General features: G+C 48.8%; 1 protein-coding gene across 1 annotated transcript in view; it reads right to left on the bottom strand.

Annotated features, from left to right (window-relative positions):
• The window catches only part of hcn4 (hyperpolarization activated cyclic nucleotide-gated potassium channel 4), a 329,968-nt gene that overhangs the window by 121,114 nt on the left and 181,075 nt on the right, over positions 1-27,779 (bottom strand). The window contains exon 4 of the mRNA XM_038784491.1: positions 2,790-3,008. Within this exon, the coding sequence (XP_038640419.1) occupies positions 2,790-3,008 (219 nt within the window). The remainder of the gene's footprint in view (positions 1-2,789; positions 3,009-27,779) is intronic.

Consider the following 27,779-nt stretch of genomic DNA (forward strand, 5'->3'; position numbering starts at 1 on the left):
GAGGATGGTAGTAAGTCGCTTTCTTGAACCGCTGCAGTCCTTGTGTCATGAGTACAGTCCATGGCATTGTTAAAGGGAGGAGCACCCGTACTTTGACCCAGCGACAGTAAAGGAACGGCGATATAGTTCCTCCTCAGGGTAGCGAGTGGCTTGGAAGGGAACTTGCAGCTGGTGGTTGTAATAGCTCTGCACAGAGCCTACAGGGTGGGAATTATTATCTTCTCCGAGGTTCTTGCGGAGTACGGGCACCCCGCTTGGGGTGAGGGATGTCTATTAACCTCTGTGTAAAAGGTCAGGCAGTAGGGCATCGTCCAGAGAGGAACCCGGTAGGGATCTACTGGGCAGGGTAAATATCGTGTGTAAATAAAAACAATGTTTCTTTAGTTTACTCGGTGTGGCCTTCCGTGTCCTTATTGAAGTGCTGTTCCCATGCATGTGCCCTTTCAAGTGATAGAGGGTTTGGAAGGTGCTGCCAAAGGAGCCTTGGTGAGTTGCTAGTTGAGTAGTACCTGAACTAGGAACGCTATTTAAGGCTACGTTATTCTCTTTTCCTAACTTTATTGTTCAAACAAATCGGAAACTATGGGCAAGAGTTGAAATTATTTAATTTGGCCTCATCAAGGAGGCCTCTCCCTCTCTCTCCAACTGTGAGCAACGATGAGGATCTTGACAACAACATCGATGGAGCCTCATCTGTAACATCTCAGCATCGGCCGTCTGGTGTTTGAGATGTGGCAGGGGTCGGCAACCCTGCCTCTTTGTCAAACTGTTCAAACGTTAATGACCACAGCCCTTGACAGCGCAAAGGAAGCATTTGCTTTAACCTCCTCGAACCCCCGTGACTCAGCGTTGTCCTCTCAGCAGTGCTCACGTTCAGCTGTGTTCCGCTGATTATCATTATAAATAACGAAAGTAGAGAAGGTAAGCAGGATTCCGACAGTGCAGCTGCTGCAGTCAAAGGATACGAATCTCATTGTTGGTTTTTTTTAAACCCCAGATTCTCTGTGACATGTCAGGCCAAGATGGCTGAGCATGAGGTCAGCCCTGAATGAAACATCTCCGTTGAATAGCCTGGCGCCCAGCCATGCACATAGGAAAGTTAACCCTAGCCCTAACCCTAACCCTAACCCTAACTTAGAGTAAATTACTGGAAGGCTGTGGGGTCTGGATCCAGCATTAGTCAACAACCTTTGGAGGGACAGTAAGTTTACGCATGAACATTGAGGATGAGGAAGGACTCACTTGAAAGCAAGCACACAATGATTTTACTGGGATGCAAACAAGATAAAGGAGGAGCTTGGAGAACATTTCCAAAACTTAAATTTCCTGCTTTACCGTTGAGTGTCTTTGACACATAGATAGAGTCATAGATGTTTACAGCATGGAAACAGGCCCTTCGGGCCAGCTTGTCCATGCCGCCCAGTTTCTATCACTAAGCTGGTCCCACTTGCCCGCATTTGGCCCATATCCCTCTATACCCACCCTGCCCATGTAACTGTCCAACTCTTTTTTTAAACAAAACAAATTGTACCCGCCTCTACCACTGCCTCTGGCAGCCCGTTCCAGATGCTCACCACCCTCTGTGTGAAAACATCTCCCCTCTGGTCTTTTTTGTATCTCTCCCCTCTCATCTTAGACCTATGCCCTCCAGTTCTAGACCCCTCCATCTTTGGGAAAAGATGTCGACTATCTACCTTATCTATCCCCCTCATTATTTTATAGACCTCTATAAGATCACCCGTAAGACTCCTACGCTCCAGGGAAAAAAGTCCCAGCCTGTCCAGCCTCTCCTAGTAACTCAGACCATCAAGTCCTGGTGGCATCCTCGTAAATCTCTTCTGCACTCTTTCTAGTTCAACAATATCCTTCCTGTAATAGGGTGACCAGAACATTTGTTCTGCCCAGATTCCATTGCCCCAGTTCTCTCTTCCCATTGCTCTCTATCAACTCAAACTGTGTTCAAAACTCTAATACCCATATACTTATTCCCTCCTATGCGGCTTCACACCACCACCCCCTTCATTTATACTGCATGCAGAGATAGCACTGATTGGTTGGCAAATGGAAATGATTGGCTGAGGCGTTGCCATGGACAATGCACCAGGAAACAGTTAACTGCCAAGCTTTTGTTCGAATTCAAACCAGGCAGGTCGGCTCTGATTGGTTAAGACATTGCCATGGGAAACGAATGGCTGTCCCCCAAGGTTTCACTCATTTGAAAAAGACAACGTCTCTTTTTCTCAGCAATATTCAATTTCTGTACTACCAAACTGCCATAGCACATATGAATAACATGTATGGATCAATTCCACATGTTCTTGACTGAATACATTCCTGAGCAAAACTTCATTGTAATCATTAAGCCTTCAGATCAGCGCCATCATCGATCAGCAGTGCACAACACAAATAAATTCTTCCAAAGTTAAGCGGCAACATGCTTCTATTGAATTAATAGTGTTGTGTTCGACACAAATAGCTTGGAGCAGTTTAAAAAGAGCAATACAATCTCCGAGTTCAGGTGACACACCTAAGTGTTCTCACAGTTTATGACAAGAATGGAACCCTCGATTAGATTTCAGCCTTGTATTCCCTCTCGGGTATCTATTATTCACCACAATATTGCAGGTTCCTGAATAAGGAATCTTTCTCGAATAAACAGGACGGCATCTGTTTCAGGTGGCCCGTCTCCCCAGCAGGACCCTGCTGTCCAGTGATACGTCCAGCGCCTCCTGCAAGATGAGTTTATCGATTAAGATGTGGGTGGAGGTGTGGTGCTGGCGGACTCTTACCTTCTCTTGATACTGTCGCCGAGAAGAGTCCAACGACTGGATGAGGGCCGTGGCGTGGCCGATGAACATGGCGTAGCAGGTCGCTCCGACGATCATGCTCAGCATGGTCAACCAGACGTCAGACATTCCGACCGGGGCTTGCTTCCCGTATCCGATGCACAGCATGTGACTCATTGCCTTGAACAGTGCGTAGGAGTACTGCTTCGACCAGGAGACATCCTGCGAAGGAGAACAAACGGTCAGAGTTGTGACAAGGACATTGACGCTGGAGCGGTGAACATGACGTAGGAAAATGCGGCAGTGGCCTCAATAGAGCCAAGGAATGTGCAGTTGCCTCCTCGTCAGTTGAACCTGAAAAAGGAGCCTGGTCCAAATAATGCTCGACACTGTATTCCCCAGCCTTTGATAATAATAATCTTTATTGTCACAAGTAGTACATTGACACTGCAATGAAGTTACTGTGATAAGCCCCTAGTCGCCACACACTGGTGCCTGTTTGGGTACACTGAGGGAGAATTCAGAGTGTCCAAATTACCTAACCTGCACGTCTTTCGGGGACTTGTGGGAGGAAACCGGAGCACCCGGAGGAAACGCACGCAGACACGGGGAGAACGTGCAGACTCCGCACAGACAGTGACCCAAGCCGGGAATCGAACCCGGGACCCTGGCGCTGTGAAGCCATAGTGCTAGCCAATGTGCTACCGTGCTGCCCGACCATTTCTGCAATGGTCAAGCAGCTATGCTCTGTGAAGGTAGAGCAGAGAACAAGCAGCATATTTGAGGAAACGGAAATAATGATGTTTTTTTCTTTCCTCTTTCCCTTCCTCTTCATCAATCTCCTCTTCCCCCTGCACCCATTCTGAAGAAAATGCGAAGGTGAAAAAGACCCAGGAGTGAAGTAGGGCTTTCGGCCTATCGAGTCTTGCTCTGCCATCCAATGAGGTCATGACTGATCTGATGTGATAATCCTGAACTCCCCTTCCCCGCCTTATCCCCATAACCCTTGATTCCCTTCCCCATTAAAAATCTCTCTGTCTCAGCCTTGAACATACTTAACAACCCAGCCTCTACAGCCCTCTGCAGGAAAGAATTCAACAGATTCACTACCTCAGGAGAGAAGAAATTACTCCTCAACTCTGTCTTAAATTAGATTAAATGAGATTATGCTTCTGGTCCTAGACTCACCCACAAGGGGAACCAACCTCTCAGCATCTACCCTGTCAAACCCCCTGAGAATCCTTTATGCCCCAATAAGGTCACCTCTCATTCTTCTAAACTCCAAAGAGTACAGGCCCTGATACATGTCAAAATATAATTCAACAACAACAACCTGCATTTATGTAGCCCTTTTATATGGCAAGATGTTACAAATTACTTCAGGCGCATTATCAAACAAACCTTGACACCCAGTGACATATCAGGGCAGATGAACAATAGCTTGGACAAAGGGGTAGATTTGAAGGGGTGACATAAAAGTGACGAGAGTGAGAAATATGGAAGTGTTTAGGATGGGGATGTAGGGACACAGCTGTCAATGGGACAAATGAAAGAGGAGACATGCAAGAGGCTAGAGTTTGCGAATTACCCCCACCATGCTGAGATCAAACTTGGGACCTTTCCGAAACGTGGCGCTTAATTGAGCTGTCAGAGAACCTGTATTCATAAATTAAATTTGATACTGTTTCAATCATAGAATTTACAGTGCAGAAGGAGGCCATTCAGCCCATCGGTCTTCACCGGCCCTTGGATAGAGCACTCTACCTATCCCCACGCTCCCCCCATCCCCTTTATCCCCGTAACCCAACCTAACCTTTTTGGACACAAAATTGGCAATTTACAATGGCCAATCCACCTAACCTGCACATCTTTGGACTGTGGGAGGAAACCGGAGCCCCCGGAGGAAACCCACGCAGACACGGGGAGAACATGCAGACTCCACACAGACAGTGAACCAAGCCAGGAATCAAACCTGGGACCCTGGAGACGTGAAGCAACTGTGCTAACCAATGTGCTACCGTGCTGCCCCACTTGTTTGGCACATGTCTCCTCAGTTTCGAGTTATTGTATCCATTCTCCCGACCTCCATATGGTTCACTGGACAGGTTCCTGGTCCATTATTATTCATGCTGGTCCGATGCCAATTGGGCGGCAAGAAAGGGCGGGCTGGGTTGCTCATCCCGGACTCTCCCTCATTCCTTGTTGGGAAATTCTTAACGCTCTGCGATGACAGGGAAACTGAAAACAGGAAACCATTGGCTGATGAAAGAAGGATGCACACTGACATCCAGCCAGAAGGTGAGACAGAATCTTTCAGTCCCTATTCATTATGGCTCTGTGCAGCTGCTTAAAATGAATTTTCTCTGCAGATCCTCCAATAATGGGGCTATGTCCCCACGCCAGTGTCAAAACGCTGGCGTTTCATTCTGGACTTTCCTTAAGAAAGTACAGAGTGATTCTCCGACCTGCAGGGGGCTGGCAGGGTCCCGGAGGGCTCCTCGCAGCTCTGGCTGCGGATACGGGCCCCTGCACTTCTGGTTGGGAGTCCGTGGATGTGCACGGCGGCTTCTGCCCTGTGCGACATGGCAGGCTCAATCTGCGGACCATGATGAACGAAGTAGGTCCCTCCGAGATTGCGCGCGCTCGGGGATCAGTGATCAGTGCCACCCGATTGCTTGCCTGGCCATCCATGAGGCGCCCCCCCACCCCCCCCCCCCTCCCCCCAGTGAAGGATCCCCCTGCCCCCCCAACAGAGCAGGCACGGGCTGAGTCCGCAGCCGCCACCGGTCGTTCCCGACAGGCAAAACGTGGTTAGAACCACACCGTCGGGAACTCGGCCAGTTACCCTCAGTGAATCGCGGGGTGGGACTCTGTCAATGGCCCCCTACCCCCTACTGCATAGACCGTGCACGCGAATCGCGGGAGCGGTGCCGGTCCGAAATTTCGGGTTGACGCCCATTCTTCACCCCCCGCGCCAAACGCGATTTCAGAGCAGAGGCTCATAGAATCCAGTCCATTCTGAAAGAATCAATACCTAACAATGTTGTGCAATCTGCATAAATGCAATGACTGCATTTAAGATAGCATCCTCAGAAATGATTATTTTGGAGCTGAAGGAAAGCATTGCCTTTTTATTTTGTGTAGGGTACTTCCCGAATGATTCCCATTTTTGTTTTGCCGTTATCATTTTGATCCATGGATGATTAATGCAGAGGTAACATTCCTCCTGTTAACAAATTCTTAAATACATGAGAGTCGGCTTTCCCACAAAATCACGGTCAGGTCTCTGACACAAGACCATCTCTTGTCTTGCAGGTGGACATGTTAAGCCATGGCTGTAAAAACAAAATAAAATAATCCAAACTGCAATTTGCCTGTGGCCATGATTTCAGAGCCCCCTGCCATTGCTTAAAGTTCAGGAGGCAAATTTCTGGCATTTTATCACATTCAAAGTAAAGGTCAACCAGTTTGCCTAATTATTCGAGTACCAGCTGGATTTGCAAATGATTTATGGTTCAGTGGCAAAACTGTCAGTTTTGGTCATCTTACATCCTTCACCAGTAAATCTCCTATATCGTTTCTCAAGCTATAAGTGAGAGAATGTTCTGCTTTGCAAGGACCATAATAAAACATTTATGTTTCAATGGGACACTCCTCCTCACACATGGACAGGATTCTCCGTTTCTGAGACTAAGGGCTGGATTCTCCGATTTTGAGACTATGGGCGCGATTATCCGCTGCCACGATGGGTCGGAGAATAGCGGGATGGCCTTCCCGACAATTTTCACGGCCTCCTGCTATTCTACCTCCCCTCCGGCCGCCCCCGACACGAATCGCTGCTCGCCGTTTTTTACGGCGAACAGCGATTCTCCGCAGGCCAATGGGCCGAATACTGCGGAGTTTACGGCCGTTTTCACGGCCGCGATCACACGAACACTGAAAGCAGGAGGCACAGCGTCGGAGAATCCCGGCTATGACTCCGGACCGTGGGCGCGATTCTCCGCAAATCCGGCGTGCCGTGAAGGCTGGCGTGAAACTGGCCGTGTTTCACGCCAGCCTCGGAGCTCCGTCCCGGGACCCGATTCTCCCCCCCCCGGGCGGGGCTAGTATCGGGGCCCGGGGAATCACGGCGAAGCGGAGTTAGCGAACATCGCTAACTCCGCCCGCCAAGAGTCACGGCGGCTGACGCGCTCCAACCCGCGCATGCGCGGATGACGTCATCACGCAGACGCGTTAAAACTGCGCATGCGCGGGCCGTCATGCCCCTCAGCCGCCCCACAGACTGATCCTGCGGGGCGGCAGAAGAACAAATAGTGCGCGGTGCCCACCGATCGCAGGCCCATGCCACCCATGCCGTGCCATCCTAAACAGGCGCCACCCCCGATTTCAAAAGGGATTCTCCGGCCAATCGGCAAATGCAATTTCGGCGTCGGCAATCGGAGAATCCCGCCCGAAGTGTTGGCGCCAAAGGAGAATCCATGGACTTTTACTGCAGAAAACCCAGCAGCACACCTGGACTGATTCCACTACCATTAAGGAGCTAGCAATGGGGCCGCGTGGAACACAATCCATTCCAATGAAAAGCAGTGCGGGATTTGCCAGGTGTGATCAACACTCGGGAGGCTGACAAGCTGCAGCCGCACATACACATTACACTCCCCACACACACTTACCCCAGCCAAAAGGATGGCACTGATTGTGCTGATGGGTCGTCTGGGGCCAGAGGGCACCCAAAGGGCGTCCTGTGGAGACACCTACACGACCCAAAGCACCCCGTTCAAAGTGGCTGTTAGCGGTGTGCGCAGCTGCACGGCTGCCTCGCCGGCTTCGGCAATGGAGCGCTGTGCTCGTCCACCCCAACCTCACAGCCCACCTCCTGCCCACCCCTCACTACTCCCCTCAGCCCTGGCAGAATCCCCCCCCCCCCGGCCAGTGGCACAATTGACAACAAACTATGGCGATGTTGGACACTTTCCGTACCCCCTACTTTTGTCTCCCTCATCAGCCGCCACTCCCATTTCACGATTTTTATGAGCACAAGTGAACCACGCCGCCGGGAACTCGCCCCATCAAAGGCAGTGAGTTGCGGAGGACCTGGAGAATACCGGGTCATGTCTGCCAATGGGGCAGCAGGGTAGCATGGGGGGCAGCAGGGTAGCATGGGGGGCAGCAGGGTAGCAAGGGGCAGCAGGGTAGCATGGTGGTTAGCATAAATGCTTCACAGCTCCAGGGTCCCAGGTTCGATTCCCGGCTGGGTCACTGTCTGTGTGGAGTCTGCACGTCCTCCCCCTGTGTGCGTGGGTTTCCTCCGGGTGCTCCGGTTTCCTCCTACAGTGCAAAGATGTGCGGGTTAGGTGGATTGGCCATGCTAAATTGCCCGTAGTGTCCTAATTAAAGTAAGGTTAAGGGGGGGATTGTTGGGTTACGGGTATAGGGTGGATACGTGGGTTTGAGTAGGGTGATCATGGCTCGGCACAACATTGAGGGCCGAAGGGCCTGTTCTGTGCTGTACTGTTCTATGTTCTATGATATGTGAACAGCGCCTAGAGTATGTGCGGAGTGAAACGCATTGACGCCGTTTTCGAGGTGACGGGGAATTGCGGTTTGCCGTCAAATTGGCACCTTCCATGATTTTGGCGCAGGAACCTATTCTCCGCCCGATAGCATTTCTTGATTTTAGCGTCAGCTAACGGAGAATCCCGCCCCATACCTCAAACCAAAAAATAATCCTGTGTCCGGTTTTGGGCGCGTTTAGCAGGTTGCTAGTTAACGACGCTTTGCTGGTTTTTCATAGAATTTTTAATAGAATTTTCAGTGCAGAAGGAGGCCATTCGGCCCATCGAGTCTGCACCTGCTCTTGGAAAGAGCACCCTACCCAAGGTCAACACCTCCACCCTATCCCCATAACCCAGTAACCCCACCCAACAGTAAGGGCAATTTTGGACACTAAGGGCAATTTAGCATGGCCAATCCACCTAACCTGCACATCTTTGGACTGTGGGAGGAAAGCGGAGCACCCGGAGGAAACCCACGCACACACGGGGAGAACGTGCAGACTCCACACAGACAGTAACCCAGGCCGGAATTGAACATAGGACCCTGGAGCTGTGAAGCGATTGTGCTCTCCACAATGCTACCGTTGCTTCTCTGGCCTTAGCGTGGAATTCTCCGTTGAGGACGCACCTTTAGGAGGACTCCACCCTCACTTCACCCAACTTAAATCTTCTGGGGTCCTCGAGCCCTACCCGCACCCCACCTCTTATGGGCATGGCACCCCTGGGATCGACCCCTGGCATGGGCAAACTGGCACTGGGCATGTTGTCACTGCCTGTCTCTCAGCACCAGTTGGGCATACATGGCACTTCCAGGGTGCCTGGGTGGCAATGCAAATGTGCCAGGCTGACAGTACCAAAGCGCCCAGGTGTCAGAGGTTCCAGGGTGCCACACTGCCCCATACCCGACCTCTCAGAGGTCTCCAAAGACCTGGGAGGACCCACCTACACCCCCCCCTCCCAGGTGCCATTTTGACTGGTCCACGTTGGTGAGGTCCCCCAGGCACACGGCTGGTGAATCCCAGGCCCCGGGGAAATCTGGCAAGCGTGTATTTAAATCAGCCTACTGGCTCATTTTTCACTTACCAGAGAAAAAGTTGCTCTTGTGACATGGGTTTCAACCCTGCCCTGTCAGCTGATGGAATTTCAATTTAAAATCACTGCCTGAAATGACCGAGCAAGCCAGTCAGTTCAAGGGCAATTAGGGATGGCTTTTCCAGCGACGACCACATCCCTTGTGTGGTATTATCATCAATGTATGAACTGCAAGGGTTAATGAAATGTCTAGATCTGCCAATAGAGGGAGCTAGAGTTGCAAGTATATAAGACATTGATGCTAAGCCTCGTGGGAGAGCAAACTGAAGGAGTTAGCAAGAGTACAGACTGAAGGAAAGGTAGTGTGAGTAAGAGCAGATCATAGTTTATTACAGTGTAGAGATTAGTTGTAGATGAGTGTAGATTATATGTTTATTATCAACTGTGTATTATTTAGGAGTACGCGTCAAATCCAAATTAGTAGTGTTCATAAATTTCTAGCTTTGTTCAAGTTAAAGCAATTTTTGTGGTCTTTGTGAACTCTATGCCAACCATCCTGAATTTAGCAACATAAAGAAGACCGCACCATGGAAGGATTTTTTAAAAGTGCAACTCACTGAGCCATTATTGACAATGTTGATCGAACATTGCAAGATCTGTAATGTAAGTACGTTTGTTTATTGGCGAGCAGTCTGCTACCACCACACGTTGAATATATGCTTTGTTTAGTGCCCATCACCCTTTGCCACTTTGTCTGGCAGAAACCTCGGGGACGGTTTTGAGACGTACTAGCCGTGCGTGGGATCTGCTCTGTGGCGGAAAACCCGGAGAGAATCGGGAACTCTGATTCTCCCTGGACATACTGTATTTCCCGATTCTCCTCTCCCCCCCCCCCATCGTCAGTGGCACCATGAGTTTCACGCTCTCATTTGAACGCATATTAATGTATCTAAATATCTTTATCGGGTCCCCCGACATATTATCCCCACTCACTAAATATTTCTACCTCATCGACGATGTTTACAACAGGTTTGGCCAAATAATAATCTGTTAAGGGGATCCTAACGGAGATGCAAATGTTAATATAGCCCCCCCCCCCCCCCCCCCATGGGAGAGAGGGATATGCCCAAGAAATGCCCTGGCACTGCCCCCCGGCAAGGTTGGCACTGGAAGTGAGCAGTGCAGGGGACGGGCCCTAGTGGAAGACCCATGTGGAGAGGTAAGGGGGTTGTGGGGGGCTGGGGGGGGGATTGAGTGTGGGCACAGAAGAGGGTATGATTGCCGGTGATATTTCTGCGTTGGTATGGGGGCAGGGTATACCAGTGATGATTGTCGGGGTTGGGTGGGGGGATGGCGATGAAGGGAATGCTGTCAATGATTGTGAGGATGGAGGGGGAGGGAAATGCCAGCGATAATTGTCAGTCGGCCGGGGGGGGGGGGGGGGGGGGGGCGGGGGGGCAGGCGAATGCCGATGATAGCTGTCAGGGTCAGTAGGGGAGAGTCCCCGTTACATCTGTGGTGGGGTCTGGGGGCCATTAGGTCTCATCGCTGATCAGAGCACCCACCAGAGATGGCAACCCGATCTCTGTGGAGCCGGTTGCCGGCTCTATCCCGCCCCTGATGGTGCAAACCCCCTTAAGGAGGCCCAATATCTGGAGACTGTGCTGCTGGAACGTTTCACTCTGAACTTGACTCTGCCAAATTCTGGTAAGATTCCACCCACATTATTACCATGGATCAGCTGAAATGTCACATTTAATTTCAGATTGGTATTGAAGCAACCCTTCCATCTTTTTGAACTGTCCGCCAAGTGGGTGGTTTTGTATTTGGCGTTTGGAGTCACTGAGCGAACTACCTTGGCCGCGGCTATATCCGCACTGCCTCAGCCATGCGTGGCGTGCCTGCTTGCCAAATAGATCGCACATTGCAATTCCACATGACTTTCAATTAGAGCTGTACGGTTCTCCCGGCGAGGCACAAAACCAATTTAACAGTAAATGAGATAGACTTCTGGAGTAGCTGGGAAATTACTGCACGATGCGAGCGGAGGAATGACTCAAGGAAGCTCAAGGAGCTCTGAGAGAGCTTTGGCGGCAGAGCCCCTCGCAGAAAGACTGTCTCCATCCAATTCTGTAAGTGGTTCAGATAATGAGCAAAGCAAAACATTATTTTCTATGAAGCACTTGTCTGTCCCCTGCACACTGTACGATCTAGGACTTTACATGACAATGACTTTGTTACCTCAAAAATCAATTTCCAACCAAATTACTTGCGTGAAATATTTTAATGAACACTCACGCCAACTCAATCGGTTTGTTCCATATTAAAACATCTTTTTTTCCTTCTTCTGGTTCAGAATGTATTGTACTGCTGCACGCTATGATCATTCTGAACAGTTCTTCCTTCCAGCTCTGTGATTGGGGCATGCTCCAGTCCCAAGAACACTGGTAGCTGGGACCCAGAAAAAATATTTTATTGTTGTCCAGTTATTGCAGATCCCCTAAGGCAAGCAACCACCTCCTCATATGCGGAGTTTAAGATGATTAGTCCACCATTTAGTCTTTGGAGGGGACACCGCAACAGACACAGGTTTAGCTCAGTAGGCTGAGCAGCTGGTTTGTGATGCAGGGTGAGGGTTCAATTCCCGTACCGTTCATGAAGGCCTCCGCCTTCCCAACTATCCCCACTCAGCTCTCCCCCCTCAAAGGGGGAAGCAGCCTATGGTCAGGTCTGACTTTGTTTTACCTCCGTAATGTGCATCATTGTTTGTGTCTTTCAATAAGTGCAGAAGGGATGGATGACAGCGGTCTACCCAAAGGACCTTTTGTACTGTGAATTGGCCACTGGGTCATGACCTGCTGGACATCTCAACCTGTGCCACAAGGACACCTAAAAATGAAATATGAAGATGGCGGACATTGACACTGACCAATGGGAGGCGGTTTCTGGCTCTGTGACCTCTGGAGACTGATTGTTTGAAGGAGCATTGGGCAAGGCGAGGAGGAGCAAAAAGTTCTGTTGGCCAAAGGGAGTGCCCAGAGAAAACAGAGGCCAGCGAATCATGCACCTTCTCAGCCCGCTGTCTTCCTCTGCAGCAGGTGCAGTGGAGAATGCCGTGGGCGGGGCGTGGGGGGCTCCTGTGCCACAGCACAGCCTCATGAGACGGTAAGCTGCCAAGAACCGAGCAAGGGTGGCACCAGCACGAGGCAGAGTGGCTCCCCACCGATGCCTGCGTCAATGTGGGTGAGGGATAAACCTCTCAAGAGCCGTGCCTCAATCGGAGACTCTCCCATCACCCCCTCCATCTTCTTCACGATCCCTCCTCCCTGGTATTTCTGGGGTCTGTTCCACGCGATCCGGCTGCATTAGAACATAGAACATACAATGCAGAAAGAGGCCATTTGGCTCATCGAGTCTGCACTGATCCACTTGTCATGTGAGAGTACCTTAAAGAAATGGGTGTTTAAGAAATGTACCTTTAAGAAATGGGTGTTTATCAGTGATGTCAGAGTGTGGGTGGAGCTGGGCTGTCTGTCAGATTTTTACTTTTGTTTTAGGCTGTTTGCTGCAGGGTGTGTTATAGTTTCGTTTTCAGTGTTGGAGCTGAAGCCAGACAGCAGGTGTACTGTTGATCTCTCTGCCATGAAAAGACTATCTCTTGATCATTTGGTGAATTCAGAATTATAAATGTTCTCAGCAGTGAATGTGAACCTAATGCGCTTCTGTTAAAAGGGGTTTCTTAAGTCTTCTGGGTCTTAAAAGGATAGCTTACGGATTACTTAGTGTTGTAGTCTTTGGGGGTTGTATTTGAATTGATGGTTGCTAAGATGTTCACTGTATGTTTTAAAAAGGTTAACTTGAGTTCATAGAATAAACTTTGTTTTGCTTTAAAAAATACTTTTCCATTTCTGCTGTACCACACCTGTAGAGTGGGCCGTATGCTCCCCATACCACAATCTATTAAAAGTTGTGGGTCAGGTGAACCCCATGATACACGTTGGGGTTCTCCAAACCTTGGCCCATAACACACTTAAGCCCTCACTTCCACCCTATCCCCGCAATCCAATAACCCCCCCCCCGCCTAATCTTTTTGATCACTCAGGGCAATCTTTCATGGTCAATCCACCTAACCTGCACGTCTTTGGACTGTGGGAGGAAACCGGAGCACTCGGTGCATTGTCGAGGTATTATATACCTCTGCCCATCAATCTTTATGTGCATCCATCGTGTCCTGGTCCACACTCGCTGCAAACAGTACTCTGCTTGTGTGGTGTTACCTCAACAAGATTAACCATGCCCATGTTCCGTCAGGGACATCTGGTACCAAAAGCATCCACTTTCCTATCTTGGTAGATTTTTCCAACAGTTTATTACGCTTTGGGAAACAGATGATATTGTCTCCCGCCAAATTAAGTGCCTCCGCCCACTCCGATTCCTGCTACTGGCACAAGTAAAAGTTGTGCCCATGGTGCTAAAATCAAATAGCACTCAGTATTACAACATGAGCCTGGGCAAATATTTCGGATTTCGTGAGCTAAGATTCAGCATGTTGGGTCTATGCTCATTGGGGCACAGAAGGGTAAGATTTTGACCTTATTGACACATGTAGGGTTCAGAGGAAACATGACAGGGTGAATGCTGAGTGGATGTTGTCACTTGTGGGAGAATCTGAACTCACGGGGCTCAGTTTAAAAATAACGGGCTAATTCTCCATCCTGCTGCACCAGTTTTCCACTGCGGTGCACCCCCCCCCCCCCCCCCCCCCCCCGCGGACATCAGCGGGATTCTCTGTCCCGCCAGCCAGTCAATGGCATTTCCCATTGTGAGCAGCCCCACGCTTTGGAAAATCCCCGAGCGTGGGTGGGTTGTCGGCGCAACGGATAATCCCGCCAGTGGAGAATCCTGCCCTCGAGATCTTCCATTCAAGACAAGGATGAGAAAGAATTTCCTCTCTCAGAGATTCCTTGGAACTCTCTTCCCCAGGAGCCGGGACACAGAATATATTCAGGACAGAGTGAGACGACGTCAATGCGTTCCACTCTGCAGGTACAGTAAACGGCGTTGGCATATCATTAGTGGGCCCGACCCGGTATTCTCCGGAGCCTCCGTAATTCTCCGCCTCCACTGGGGTGAATTTGTGACATCGTGGTTCACTTGTGCTTTTAAAAATCATGAAACAGGCGCCATGGCTGCCGAGGGAGTGTGAGGGAGTACGGAAAGTGTCCAACATTGCCATAGTTTGCTGACAGCTGTGCCGCTGGCCAGGGGGGGGCTTCTGTCAGGGCCAGGGGTAGTAGTGGGGGGGTGGCCAGCAGGTGGGCTGTGGAGTCAGGGTGGACGGGCATGAAACACCATTGCCGTGGCCTGCGAGGCAGCCATGCAGCTGTGCACTCCGCCGACTGCCCACTGTGAACTTAGCGCCACGGGGTCATATGGGTGCCCCCCCAGGGCACCCGCCCAGGTGCCCTCTGGTCTAGCCAACCCATCAACGGGATGGGCGTGTTGCAGCCCAACCAGTGCCATCTTGTTGGCTGGGATGAGTGTGTGTGGGGCGTGTAATGTGTATGTGCGGCTGCAGCTTCTCAGCCTCCTGAGTGTCAATCACGGACCTGATGCATCCCGCACCTTTTCCCATTGGAATCGATTGTGTTCCACCTGGCGCCGGTGCTAGCCCCTCTACAGTCGCTGAACCCGTCCAGGTGTGGCACCAGTTTTGCTGTCATGGAAGACAATGAATCCTGCACTGGCATCAACAATTAGTCTCAGGAACAGAGAACCCAGTCCTATGTGTTGAACCCAAGTAGAACAAAATAATCACAGCAGACATGTCTTTTTAGAAGCCATTAGTCACAGGAGAATCCACCTGGATATCACTCTTAGACTAATTAAGTCACCTCGAACAAACAAGGTGCTGAGGATCCTTGGGTTGACAGAACATAAATCCCTTTTAATTACTCACTTGAAACTGTGGCCAGAAAACGTAATGAGAGAGTGGTAGTAGATGGAAAGTATTCCGCCTGGAGGTCGGTGACCAGCGGTGTCCCGCAAGGATCTGCTCTGGGACCTCTGCTCTTTGTGGTTTTTATAAATGACTAGGATGAGGAAGTGGAAGGGTAGGTTAGCAAGATTGCTGATGACACGAATGTTGGGGGAGTTGTAGATAGTGTTAAGGGTTGTTGCAAGTTACAACAGGACATTGACAGGATGCAGAGCTGGGCTGAGAAGTGGCAGACAGAGTTCAACCTTGATAAATGTGAAGTGATTCCTTTTGGAAGGTTGAATTTGAATACAAGGTTAAAGGCAGGATTCTTGGAAGTGTGGTGGAACAGAGGGATCTTGGGGTCCACGTACATAGATCCCTCAAAGTTGCCACCCAGGCTGATTGGGTTATTAAGAAGGCGTATGGTGTGTTGGCTTTCATGAACAGGGGGATTGAGTTTTAGAGCCGCGAGGTTTTGCTGCAGCTTTATAAAACACTGGTTAGACCACACTTGGAATATTGTGTCCAGTTCTCGTTGCCTCATTATAGGAAGGATGTGGATGCTTTGAAGGGGTACAGAGGAGATTTACCAGGATGCTGCCTGGACTGGAGGGCATGTCTTATGAAGAAAGGTTGAGGGAGCTAGGGCTTTTCTCACAGGAGCGAAGAAGGCAGAGGTGACTTGATAGAGGCGTACAAGGTGATGAGAGGCATGGATAGAGTGGATAGGCAGAGACTTTTCCCCAGGGTGGAAATGGCTGTCACAAGGGGACATCATTTTAAGGTGATTGGAGAAAGGTACAGGGGAGATGTCAGAGGTCGGTTCTTTACACAGAGAGTAGTGGGTATGTGGAATGCACTGCCAGCAGAGGTGGTGGAGTCAGAGTCATTAGGGACATTTAAGCGACTCTTGGACAGGCACATGGACAGCAGTAAATTGAAGGGGTGTAGGTTAGGTTGACCTTAGATTAGGATAAATGGTCGGCACAACATCGTGGGCTGAAGGGCCTGTACTGTGCTATGTTCTATGAGAGAGAGAGACTTACATAGAACATTCACAGCTTTTTACAGTAACTTCATTTGAAGCCTACTTGTGACAATAAGCGATTTTCATATCATTTTCATTTCATTTTCATACAGTGCAGAAGGCCATTCAGCCCATCGAGTCTGCACTGACCCACTTAAGCCCTCGCTTCCACCCTGTCCCCGTAACCCAATAACCCCTCCTAACCTTTTTGGCCACTAAGGGCAATTTATCACGGCCAATCCACCTAACCTGCACGTCTTTGGACTGTGGGAGGAAACTAGAGCACCCGGAGGAAACCCACGCACACACGGGGAGAACGTGCAGAATCCGCACAGTGACCCAGCGGGGAATCGAACCTGGGACCCTGGCGCTGTGAAGCCATAGTGCTATCTCCTTGTGCTACCATGCTGCCCAAATAAACTTTCCACCAATAAAACTAATGAAGTAACCTTCTGTTCAATTATATTTTTGAAAACGCTTGACACCTGAGAGATAACAAAATGAAGTCACTCTTAGAATGACCTGCTAACTGAATAGATGTTGAAACGTTTGAGACTCAACCCAATATTAAAAAAAGCATTAATCAGCTTCTGATAGACAGTCAATCAGAGCTGGTCAACCTACAAAATTGTAAAGAAAGCGCTCGTTACAAAGATAAGACACCAAACGGGCTGCATCAGCGACAGAAAGGAAAATGTATGAAGATAGACAAATTTGCAGAGCTAAACACTCACTCTTCTCCTGCAGGAGTCCAGTCATAGCTCTGTTCAAATGCCTGTTTCATCGAACAAAGCCCCTTGAGGCTATGTGAGTAGAAACCTATTACTTTGTTGAGAAATGTATCAGGTAAATGTTTGATAGATACTTTCGCATTTCCACGTTTAAATATATCCTTCTCTATAAGAAGTTAATCTGTTAGCAGAGAACAAAGGACTGTTAGCAGATTTACATTTGAAAGGCTCTGTAACTTGTTTTATAATCTAAAATGTTTTTATAATAGAATTCCACAAAAAACAAACTGTATATTTTTACTTTGAATAGGTTTTATGCTCATTTAGGATGTCTTAGATCAGGCATTGTCAAATTCGGAGGCGTGACCCGCGGGTGGGTGTAGGGAGGGTCGCGGAGCCATCTGCCGCAGCGCACCCGATCGCGCAAATCTACGCACTACAGCCGCAGCAGCCAGCTGTTAATAACGCCTTCAAAGTGGCCTTCAAAATGGCCGCAAACACGTAAACAAAATGGCTGTTCGGTGAATTGGACGTTCTGAATTCTCCCTCTGTGTACCTGAACAGGTGCCGGAGTGTGGTGACTAGGGGCTTTTCACAATAACGTCATTGCAGTATTAGCATACTTGTGACAATAATAAAGATTCTTTATTCAATTATTATTTAATAAATTAATCATTCGGTTCAGGGAGTCCTAAATCGACCACAACTGCTCCTTTTTCTCATGATCTTATGACGTTATTTGAACATATTTTATGACCTTCTCTCACACGATCTTGAAAACCCTGAAGAATTATTCTCATAAAATGTCTGTTGCCCTTTCCCGTCCGACAAGCCTGTGAAAGGAACAAACTTCCTAAGCTGAGTGACCTTTTCTTATTCCATCATGCTTCTATGCGTGTGTGAATTGATGAAGACAAACTTGCCTCTTTGGTTGGCGAAAGAAAGAGCTAAGACAGGCCAGAAGACAATTCAGAAACTAGGACTTATAAAGAAATTCACAAGGTTCCCAAAGTCATAGTATCTCACAGAACAGAATGAGGCCATTCAGCCCATCACGTCTGCACCAACCTTTAGAAAGAGCACCCTACCTGGGCACACGTCCTGACCCTATCCCCGCAACTCAGTAACCCCTCCAAACCTTTTGGACACTAAGTGGTCAATCCTCCTAACCTGCACATCTTTGGACTGGGGGAGGAAACCGGAGCACCCGGAGGAAACCCACGCAGACACAGGGAGAACGCGCAAACTCCATACAGACAGTCACCCAGGGCCGGGATTAAACTAGGGTCCCTGGCACTGTGCTAACCACTGTGCCACCCACGTCAGATAATAGAGGTCAATAGAGAAAGGGAACAGCGAAATGATGTCCCAGTTTATGAGGTTGTGCAAATCGACACAATATTATTGTAATTGTTGCTATCTGCCTTTGCTAGTCACTTCATACCTCTCTCTTACTGGACGAGCGGTAAACAATCATGTTGGCCATTTATCTGCAGTGAATTATAATTGAGGTGCTGGAGGAGCTGAGGAACCTGCATCTTACTGATATGAAAAGAAAATCATAATGATTTGAATTGTCATGAAATGATTTACAAACTCAGCATTTCCGAAATGAGCTATCGAGGTTTGCAAGCACTATAATTGGTTAAGGGTCCATTTCCGCTATTACTCACTTTCCACTGTTATAAAATCCAGCATCGGCCTACACATATATTTTACAATCTATTCCAAAACTGCTATTATTAACACTGCTACAACTTAATACCTTGCATTTAGACCAATTCTATTTCCCCTCCCTGGCCGGAAGGTCACGATCTGGGGGTCCTGTCTCAGGATAAGGGGTCGGCCATTTTGGCGCGAAGTGAGGAGACATTTCTTCACGCAGAAGGTTCTCTTCCCCAGGGGGCTGTAGATGTCCAGTTATTGAGGAATTGATCTTCAGATTCGAACAGAGGGGAAAGTGGGATTGAAATTAAGGATCATCCATGAACTTCTTGAATTGCAGAGCAGGCTGAAAGGGCTATAGAGTTCCTATTTCTTACGTTTAGCTCCGGGAACATGCGAGATGTCTACAATCTCATAATCCTACCTTACAAACCTGCTCACTGCTGTCACGGAGTGAAATTTGAGGTCGGCCCTCCCATTATTTTACCCGAACATCGCAGGAAATTCATTGGAAGCACACACCTGAATGTTTAATGTATAATTCAACCTGGAAACACTCCCTGACGGAAGCATAATTTTGTAAAATGGTTTCCATGTTAAAAGAAATTCAGTCGCCACATCGACGAGTAAGATAGAGATTGATGCCATTCAAAGGAATCTAAGATAATTAAGTGTGGAGGGTGAGAATTGTAAATAAAATTAAATGTAGAGATAAATGTAATATTCCAACCATTGACATACAGAACGTGTAAGATGGAAAGCATTAACATGCAAGGTGGAATTGGTGCCTCTGCAACTTTGTAAAGATGATAAAGAAATGCATTTGCTTTGGAAAATCATTGAAAGCACACAGTCAATTGTGTTTGCAGGAGATTCCTACTGAGACGAAATGCGTACAACAGAAATGGAAACACATGGCGCCCCATGTTTCCGGATCCTGTCAAAAAAATGGGGCTGTATTGGTTCATTGTGAATGACTCTTAAATGTGCGAGGAAATCACGCAGTTTTCTACAGGTGAGCAACAAATACTGGCCTTGGCAGTGATGGTGACCCCGAGGATGAACAATAACAAATGAATACAAGATGGAACAGTTTTTTGCCTGTCTGGTAAGGAGGAGATGACAAAACTGGGGCTTCCCTAACCTGTCCAGGTACTTGAAGGGTCTGTAAAATTAAATCCCGAGGTCCTTTCCACTTGCCTGGATGAGTGCAGCTCCAACAATATTCAAGAAGCTCAACACCATCCGTGACAAAGCAGCCCGTTTGATTGGTACCCCATCTCTGAATATTCCCAGGGCAGCGCGGTGGCACAGTGGGTTAGCCCTGCTGCCTCACGGCGCCGAGGTCCCAGGTTCGATTCTGGGTCACTGTTCGTGTGGAGTTTGCACATTCTCCCCGTGTCTGTGTGGGTTTTGCCCCCACAACCCAAAGATGTGCAGGGTAGGTAGATTGGCCAGGCTAAATTGCCCCTTAATTGGAAAAAATGAATTGGGCACCCTAAATTTTTTTTTTTTAAATCTCTGAATATTCCCTCCGCCAGCACTGAGGCACAGTGGCAGCCATGTGTACCAATTACAAGGTGCACTGTAGTCTCCTTGGACCTTCCAAACCCATGACCACTACCATCTAGGAGGACAAGCATAATTCACACATGGGAACACCACCATCTATAGATTCCCTCCAAGCCACACACCACCCCGACTTGGAAATATATCAGCCGTTCCTTCACTGTCGCTGGGGCAACATCCTGGAACGCCCTCCCTAACAGCACTGTGGGTGTACCTACACCACATGGACTGCAGCTCACCGCCAAGGGCAATTAGGGACGGACAATAAATTATGGCCTTTCAAGCGATGCACAAATCCTTTGAATTAATAAAGTATTTCTGGATGGGGCAGAATGCTGCAACTTAACACCTTGCATTTGGACCAGATAACCAAGGTTGTTTCCTTTCAATGGAGAGTTTAGAACACAGGAGCGTTAAGTTATTCAGTTATGTTTAGACTGTAGGCAGGATTTCTCCCCCCCCAACCCCCCACTGCCGCAGCATATTCTGCAATCTTCCGGTCCTGCCGATGTCCATGAGGTTTTGCATGGCCCGCACCCTCCACCACTGGGAATGCAACGCCATTGGCAAGACTGGATGGTCGGAAAAAGTTTGGCCACAGAAAAGCACAGGTCGGTGGATCCATGGACAATTCCAGTGCAGCTGCTTAGCTGCAAAAATGGAATCCAATGCAGGCTCCAATAACAACACAATGCATTGATGTAGCATTAAAGTGGCACGGCATAGCAGAGGAGCCGTTAGCAAGCCCAATTTGGCGCCAAGCCACATAAAGAAATGTTCAGGCAGGTGAGCGAGATCTTAATCAACGAGATAGGTGTTAAAGGGCGAATTAAATGAGAGCAGAGAGGCAGAGAAGCAGGTAGGCTCGGGGAGGGAGTCACGGAGTTTTATGCTCAAGGAGACGAAGACATGGTCATTTTGAGTAACCCCTGGTCAAATGCAGGGTCAGATTGTCACGTCTTTGCACCAAACATGCTTCAGATGCGACCACAGAAGAATGCTCTCTGCCATGACATTTCACACCCAGAGTTTCTAAAGCCTTGCTGGGCGCTGCTGACAACCTTGTGATTGATGATGGTGACTCCTGTGTTAAAATTGATTGCTCTCCATAAACCTGGGTTGGATTATTCAAATTAGCTTCAATTTAGAATTCTCACAGGCTACAGAAAGGATAGATCTTCCGTTTATCCAATTAGATTGTATTGCACAAACCCTGGTCCAGGAATCAGTGGTGAAGCTATTTCTTCATCCATAATGCTACCAAATCTTCCTTTGGCTCAAGGGAAAACATTACGTTGGTGTGTGAGGCTAACCCTAAGGATGTAACCAGTCCAATGATTGATCAATGATTTATTGGTCAGATATGTCTTATCCCAGGAGATAAATATTAACTGCCAAATTTCAAACAATCACCTTATGAATACTGTGGCTACAAGAGCAGATCACCGGCTGGGAGTCCTGCAGTGGGTAACTCACCTCCGGACTCCTCAAAGCCTATCCAGCACGGTAGCATTGTGGATAGCACAATTTCTTCACAGCTCCAGGGTCCCAGGTTCGATTCCGGCTTGGGACACTGTCTGTGCGGAGTCTGCACATCCTCCCCGTGTGTGTGTGTGGATTTCCTCCGGGTGCTCCGGTTTCCTCCCACAGTCCAAAGATGTGCAGGTTAGGTGGACTGGCCATGATAAATTGCCCTTAGTGTCCAAAATTGCCCTTAGTGTTGGGTGGAGTTACTGGGTTATGGGGATAGGGTGGAGGTGTTGACTTTAGGCAGGGTGCTCTTTCCAAGAGCCGGTGCAGACCCGATGGGCCGAATGGCCTCCTTCTGCACTGTAAATTCTATGATAATCTCTATGAACCAACATGGCACAAGTCGGGAGTGCTGATGGAAGCTCTCCACTTGCCTGGATGAGTGCAGCTCCGACGCACTGAAGAAGCTCAACATCATTCAGGACAAAGCAGCCCATTTGATGGGCACCCCATCCACAGACATTCACTCCCTTCACCTCCGATGCACAGTGTGCAGAGTGTGCACCGTCGACAGGATGTGCTTCGAGAACCTCACCAAGATACCTTAGATAGCATCTTCCAAACCCACGACCACTACTACTTAGACTTCCAAGGGCAACAGACACATGGGAACACCACCACTTGGAGGTTCCCCTCCAAGGCACACACTCCTGACTTGGAAGTATATCGTCGCTCATTCACTGTCGCTGGGTCAAAATCCTGGAACTCCCTCCCTAACAGCACTGTAGGTGCACCTACACCACATAGAATTTACAGTGCAGAAGGAGGCCATTCGGCCCATCGAGTCTGCACCAGCTCTTGGAAAGAGCACACTACCCAAGGTCAACACCTCCCCCTATCCGAATAACCCAGTAACCCCACCCAACACTAAGGGCAATTTTGGACACTAAGGGCAATTTATCATGGACAATCCACGGTAGCATTGTGGATAGCACAATCGCTTCACAGCTCCAGGGTCCCAGGTTCGATTCCGGCTTGGGTCACTGTCTGTGTGGAGTCTGCACATCCTCCCCGTGTGTGCGTGGGTTTCCTCCGGGAGCTCCGGTTTCCTCCCACAGTCCAAAGATGTGCGGGTTAGGTGGATTGGCCATGATAAATTGCCCTTAGTGTCCAAAATTACCCTTAGTGTTGGGTGGGGTTACTGAGTTTTGGGGATAGGGTGGAGGTGTTGACCATGGGTAGTGGGTAGGGTGCTCTTTACAAGAGCCGGTGCAGACTCGATGGGCCGAATGGCCTCCTTCTGCACTGTAAATTCTATGTAAAATTCTATGTAAATCTGCACATCTTTGGACTGACTCCCTTTGGACATGGATTGCAGCGGTTCAAGAAGGCAGCTTACCATCATCTTCTCAAGGGCAATTAGAAAAGGGAAATACATAAATAAATAAATAAATGCTGGCCTCACCAGTGAAGCCCACATCCCAAAAATGAATTTAAAAAATAGTTCCATATCTTCCAATACAAATAAATTAAGCCAATATGCAAAATTAAATCCTACAGAAAACTTAAATTACTTGCAGCACATGCTGCTTACTCTAGAAGACTCTGGGCACTAACAGTCATGGGTTAATGAAGCAATAGCAACGTACATTTTTATAGCACCTCTCACACAGTAGAACATTGCAATGCATTGTGCAGGAATGCAATCAGGTAAAAATTAGCAGCCACTCAAAGACATGTTCAGCATGTTATTATGATCTGGATTGCAACCTCTGAACGAATCGTGGTGTCAGATTCAATGGTAACCTTCAGCAAGGAATTGGATGAGTATCAGAAAAGGAGAAGGTTAGATGGGGCTGTGGGTTGAAAGCGGGGAAACGGGGAAAGAAACAGCACAGGTATGCCGGGCAGAATGACCTCTTTCTGCAAAGTATGATCCAACATATCGTACCAGTGACCAAAATCTAGGGGTGGCATTTTTCTGCCCCCCCCCCCCCCCAACCCACCCTCACCTGCGAAGGTGGGCCGCCGGCCGCCAATGGGTCCATAGACAGTGCAGAAGGAGGCTATTCGGCCCATCGGGTCTGCACCGATCCGCTGAAAGAGCAGCCTATCTAGGCCCAACCCCCACCCTATCCCCGTAGCGTGGTCAATCCACCCAACCTGCACGTCTTCAGAAAGGGGGAGGAAACCGGATCACCCGAAGGAAACCCACGCAGACCCGGGAAAAAGGTGCAAACTCCACACAGACGGTCACCCGAGGCCGGAATCGAACCCTGGTCCCCGGCGTCGTGAGACAGCAGTGCTAACCACTGTGCCACCATGCAGGGATCTTTCGGTCCTGCTGATGTCTGCGAAGTTTTGCGTGGCTCGCCACACCCGCTGCCGGGGAATCAACTGCGGAGGTGGTGTGGGGTTGGTGGGGAGGAGGGGGGGGGGGGGGGGGGGGATCGGTTTTGATGGGACCAGAATTTCCCGCTGGTGGGAAGGGCTGAAAAATCCTGCCCTAGGCTTTGAAGCAAGATGGAGAGATAGGATTAAAGAGAGGTGGAGTGGTGGATAGGTGTCATGTTCTGCAGACTGGTCAAAGTGAGTGTTGAACTACAGAACATCTAGTTTAAATAATAAATTATGGAACAACTGCGTGATAAAGATAACTTGGATAAATAAAATAATAAACTACGAACAGTAATCAACTATAGTAGAGCTATGGCAAAATACATCTATCCTCCAGCACAACCTACTCCCAACTCCCAGACTACACTCACGTGGTGGGTTTACCCTGCTACCTCGCGGTCAGAGGTCATGCATAACATTATGTACAAACTTGCTTTATGCGTATCATCACAGGAGGTTGAAGGCACAAATTCCAATGGTGCGGGCAAAGGAATTTGAGGTCTAAGTGACTTTGTTACAAGCGGATGCTGTTTGTTTTTGCTGGCAACATGTGTAAACATTGGCGACAAGTGGCCACTGATTCAGTGAAGCATTTTGCTAATCTTTCAAACTTGACAAGAGCTGGACATGGACCTTAGCTCATATTGAGAGAGCACTCACTAAAAGCTGCACTGTAAGCATCAACAGCTTCATTACACGCAGGCTCTGTTTCCCCCAAGGAATCAGTCGCTACCTTTATTTGACTCAGGTTAATTAATTATACCGTTCGTTGACGTGCTGACAATATCTGGGCAATTGGCTGGGCGCTGACAGAATCCTGAGAAACGGAGACACGCTGCGATCTCGAGTGGTAAAATGGAGGTGAGAGAGTTGAAGTCCGCTGCGGAAACAACATCATCAATCAATGTCCCTCGGCATTAACACGTGGAATGAGAAGGCAGTTTGTTTGAGGTAGGTGTTTTCTATTCCAGGGCTGGTTTTGTTTTTAAAGGGGCATGGCTGTCGAGACATTCAAACAAGTTTGACTGAAAATCAGGAGTCCAGGATCAGCAATCTGTACAATCTTTCTGCCATTAAATAAATCGATCAGTCACAGAACACAAGTCCTGTTTACGCGCTATTATAGGCTGGAAAGGTCACGATATGATATGATGAATTGTCCAGGATGATAGAGAAATACAGCACAGAACAGGCCCTTCAGCCCACAATGTTGTGCCGAACTTTCGTCCTAGGTTAATCATAGAATTTTGGACACTAAGGGCAATTTATCTTGGCCAATCCACCCAACCTGCACATCTTTGGACTGTGGGAGGAAACCGGAGCACCCGGAGGAAACCCACGCACACACGGGGAGGATGTGCAGACTCCACACAGACAGTGACCCAAGCCAGAATCGAACCTGGGACCCTGGAGCTGTGAAGCAATTGCGCTATCCACAATGCTACCGTGCTGCCCTTAAGAAGAAATTAATCTACACTCCATTATTCTACCCTAATCCATGTACCTATCCAATAGCCGCTTGAAGGTCCCTAACGTTTCCGACTCAACTCTGAAGTAAATGGTGGCTGCTTTCAACTTTATCTCCTCATAATTCGCTTTTGGATTGATTATGTTCAGAGTCAAAGGGCGCGATTTAACCGCCGTGTTGCGCCCCGCGCGGATATAGGCGTGCCGGTTAAATACCAGGAAAGGCCAAAATCGAGATTCTTACCGGGCATGGTTCAGTTTGCCATCAAACCGGCCCTCACCGGGTGGCATGTTCCGGATCTCGCCCAAATATGGGGAGCATATCATTAACCCCACTTTGCATTAATTTCAATCTCATTAGCAAGACTGAAGTTAAACGTAACGGCCTCCCAGGAATTAAACGGCTCCCCAGTGAGAAATCCCGCGGCCGTCGCTGAGTGTTCCTTTTTAGAAACGTGAAGCTGGCGCAACGGCTGCTGAAGAGAACAGAGGAGGTAAGCAAACATGCAGCTAATGAACACATAGAATAGGACACGGCCAATGAGCAGTCAGGACACTCAGGGGTGGTGTAAGATACAACAGGTGGTATCTCACTATAAAAAGGATGAGGCACTCACACACCACCTCTTTCCACAGACCAACATCTACAGAGTGAGACAGGGTGTACCCTCATCATCACACCCCAGCACGTGGCTTAGAGCGAGGCTGGTTCAGTCAGACTGAGTTACTCCATTTAGATTAGCCGAGAGTCGAACTCATTGAGAACTGTGCCAATAGTTCAATAAAACACAATGAACTCACTTCAAAGTCTGAAGCATCTTTTACTCAAAACTGCATCAGCTTGTGTTATTCCAAATTACATAACACAACACCGTCTAGCGTCCACTGCGTCCAGAAGCTTTGCCAGGTCATCATAGCCAAAGCAAGGAGCAGGTCTGCGCGCTGCCAGCCATGCTTGTGTGTTGACTGGGAGTGAGTGGTGAGGGAGCGTTTAAAAGCAGCTCCCTCTCGTTAGTGACGAGCTGCTGAGGCACGAATCTGGCGAATCAGCCGGCGAGACAGCCCGTAATGGCGAGAAAATCGTGGGGACTCCTTTCCGGCACTAAGTGCCGTTAAACACGAGCTGGAATCTCGCCAACACGGCCCTCGAGAAACACACCCGCCAATCGAGCCCAAATGACACTTCGAAACCTTTCCATTAAATCATGTCCAAAATCTCTTGCATACAATTTGTTGTTATGCTTGACGTTCTCTTTCTGGTGAAACTTCTCTTTGGAGATAGCACAGCGCCAATATTTTCATTGCTCCTTTTCCCTCGAGTGGAAATGAAAAATGACCTCTTCAACAGCAATAACTGACGCCATTAATGTAATTAAGTGTTCCAAGGCACTTCGCAGGACTTCCATCAAACTATGTTCAACCGAGCCACATCAGGAGATTGGGAGATCACGGAAAAGGTAGGATTTTGAAGGTCTTGGAGGCAGAGGGTTCCCAGAGCTCAGGCAGCAGAAAGAATGGTCACCAATGGGTGGCCAGTGATTAAAATTGGGCCAACATAGAAGGCCAGAGCTGGGGGCATTGCAGAAGGCTGTAGAGCTGGAAAGAATTAGGAATGTTCAGAGAGGCGAGGCCATGGCGGAAACTTGAGAAAGGGATTGTTGGACCTACAGCCATCGTAGATCAGTGAGTGGGGGCATGTGGGGGGGGGGGGTGTATTTTATGCCCTCCCTGGAGGCTAGAATTGAGGCAGCGAGGCGATTTAATCGGGTGGGAGAGGGATGTGAGGGGAGCTCAACGTCTCCCTGCCTCTGAGACCCTTCAGTGGACAATTAACATTCACTTCAGGGTGCAAACATGTGCGAGGTTGCTTGTGCTCTCAGGGATGTGGAGGGAGGGGGCAGGTGGGTCTATTATTCAAAGGCAATGTGAACTCACCATTGTCCCGGATGACGATAAGCTGCTTTCCCCTTTGAGGGGGAGAGCTGGCTGGTGGTGATTTAACCTCAAGCAAGGGGAAAGGTTGAGAAGGCAAGGCCTTCCTGAAATTTTTTTAAAAATTTGTTCTCGGGATGCGAGTGTCGCTGGCTGGCCAGCATTTGT

The sequence above is a fragment of the Scyliorhinus canicula genome, chromosome 24 (genome assembly GCF_902713615.1).
Source record: "Scyliorhinus canicula chromosome 24, sScyCan1.1, whole genome shotgun sequence".
Classification (NCBI taxonomy): Eukaryota; Metazoa; Chordata; class Chondrichthyes; order Carcharhiniformes; family Scyliorhinidae; genus Scyliorhinus; species Scyliorhinus canicula.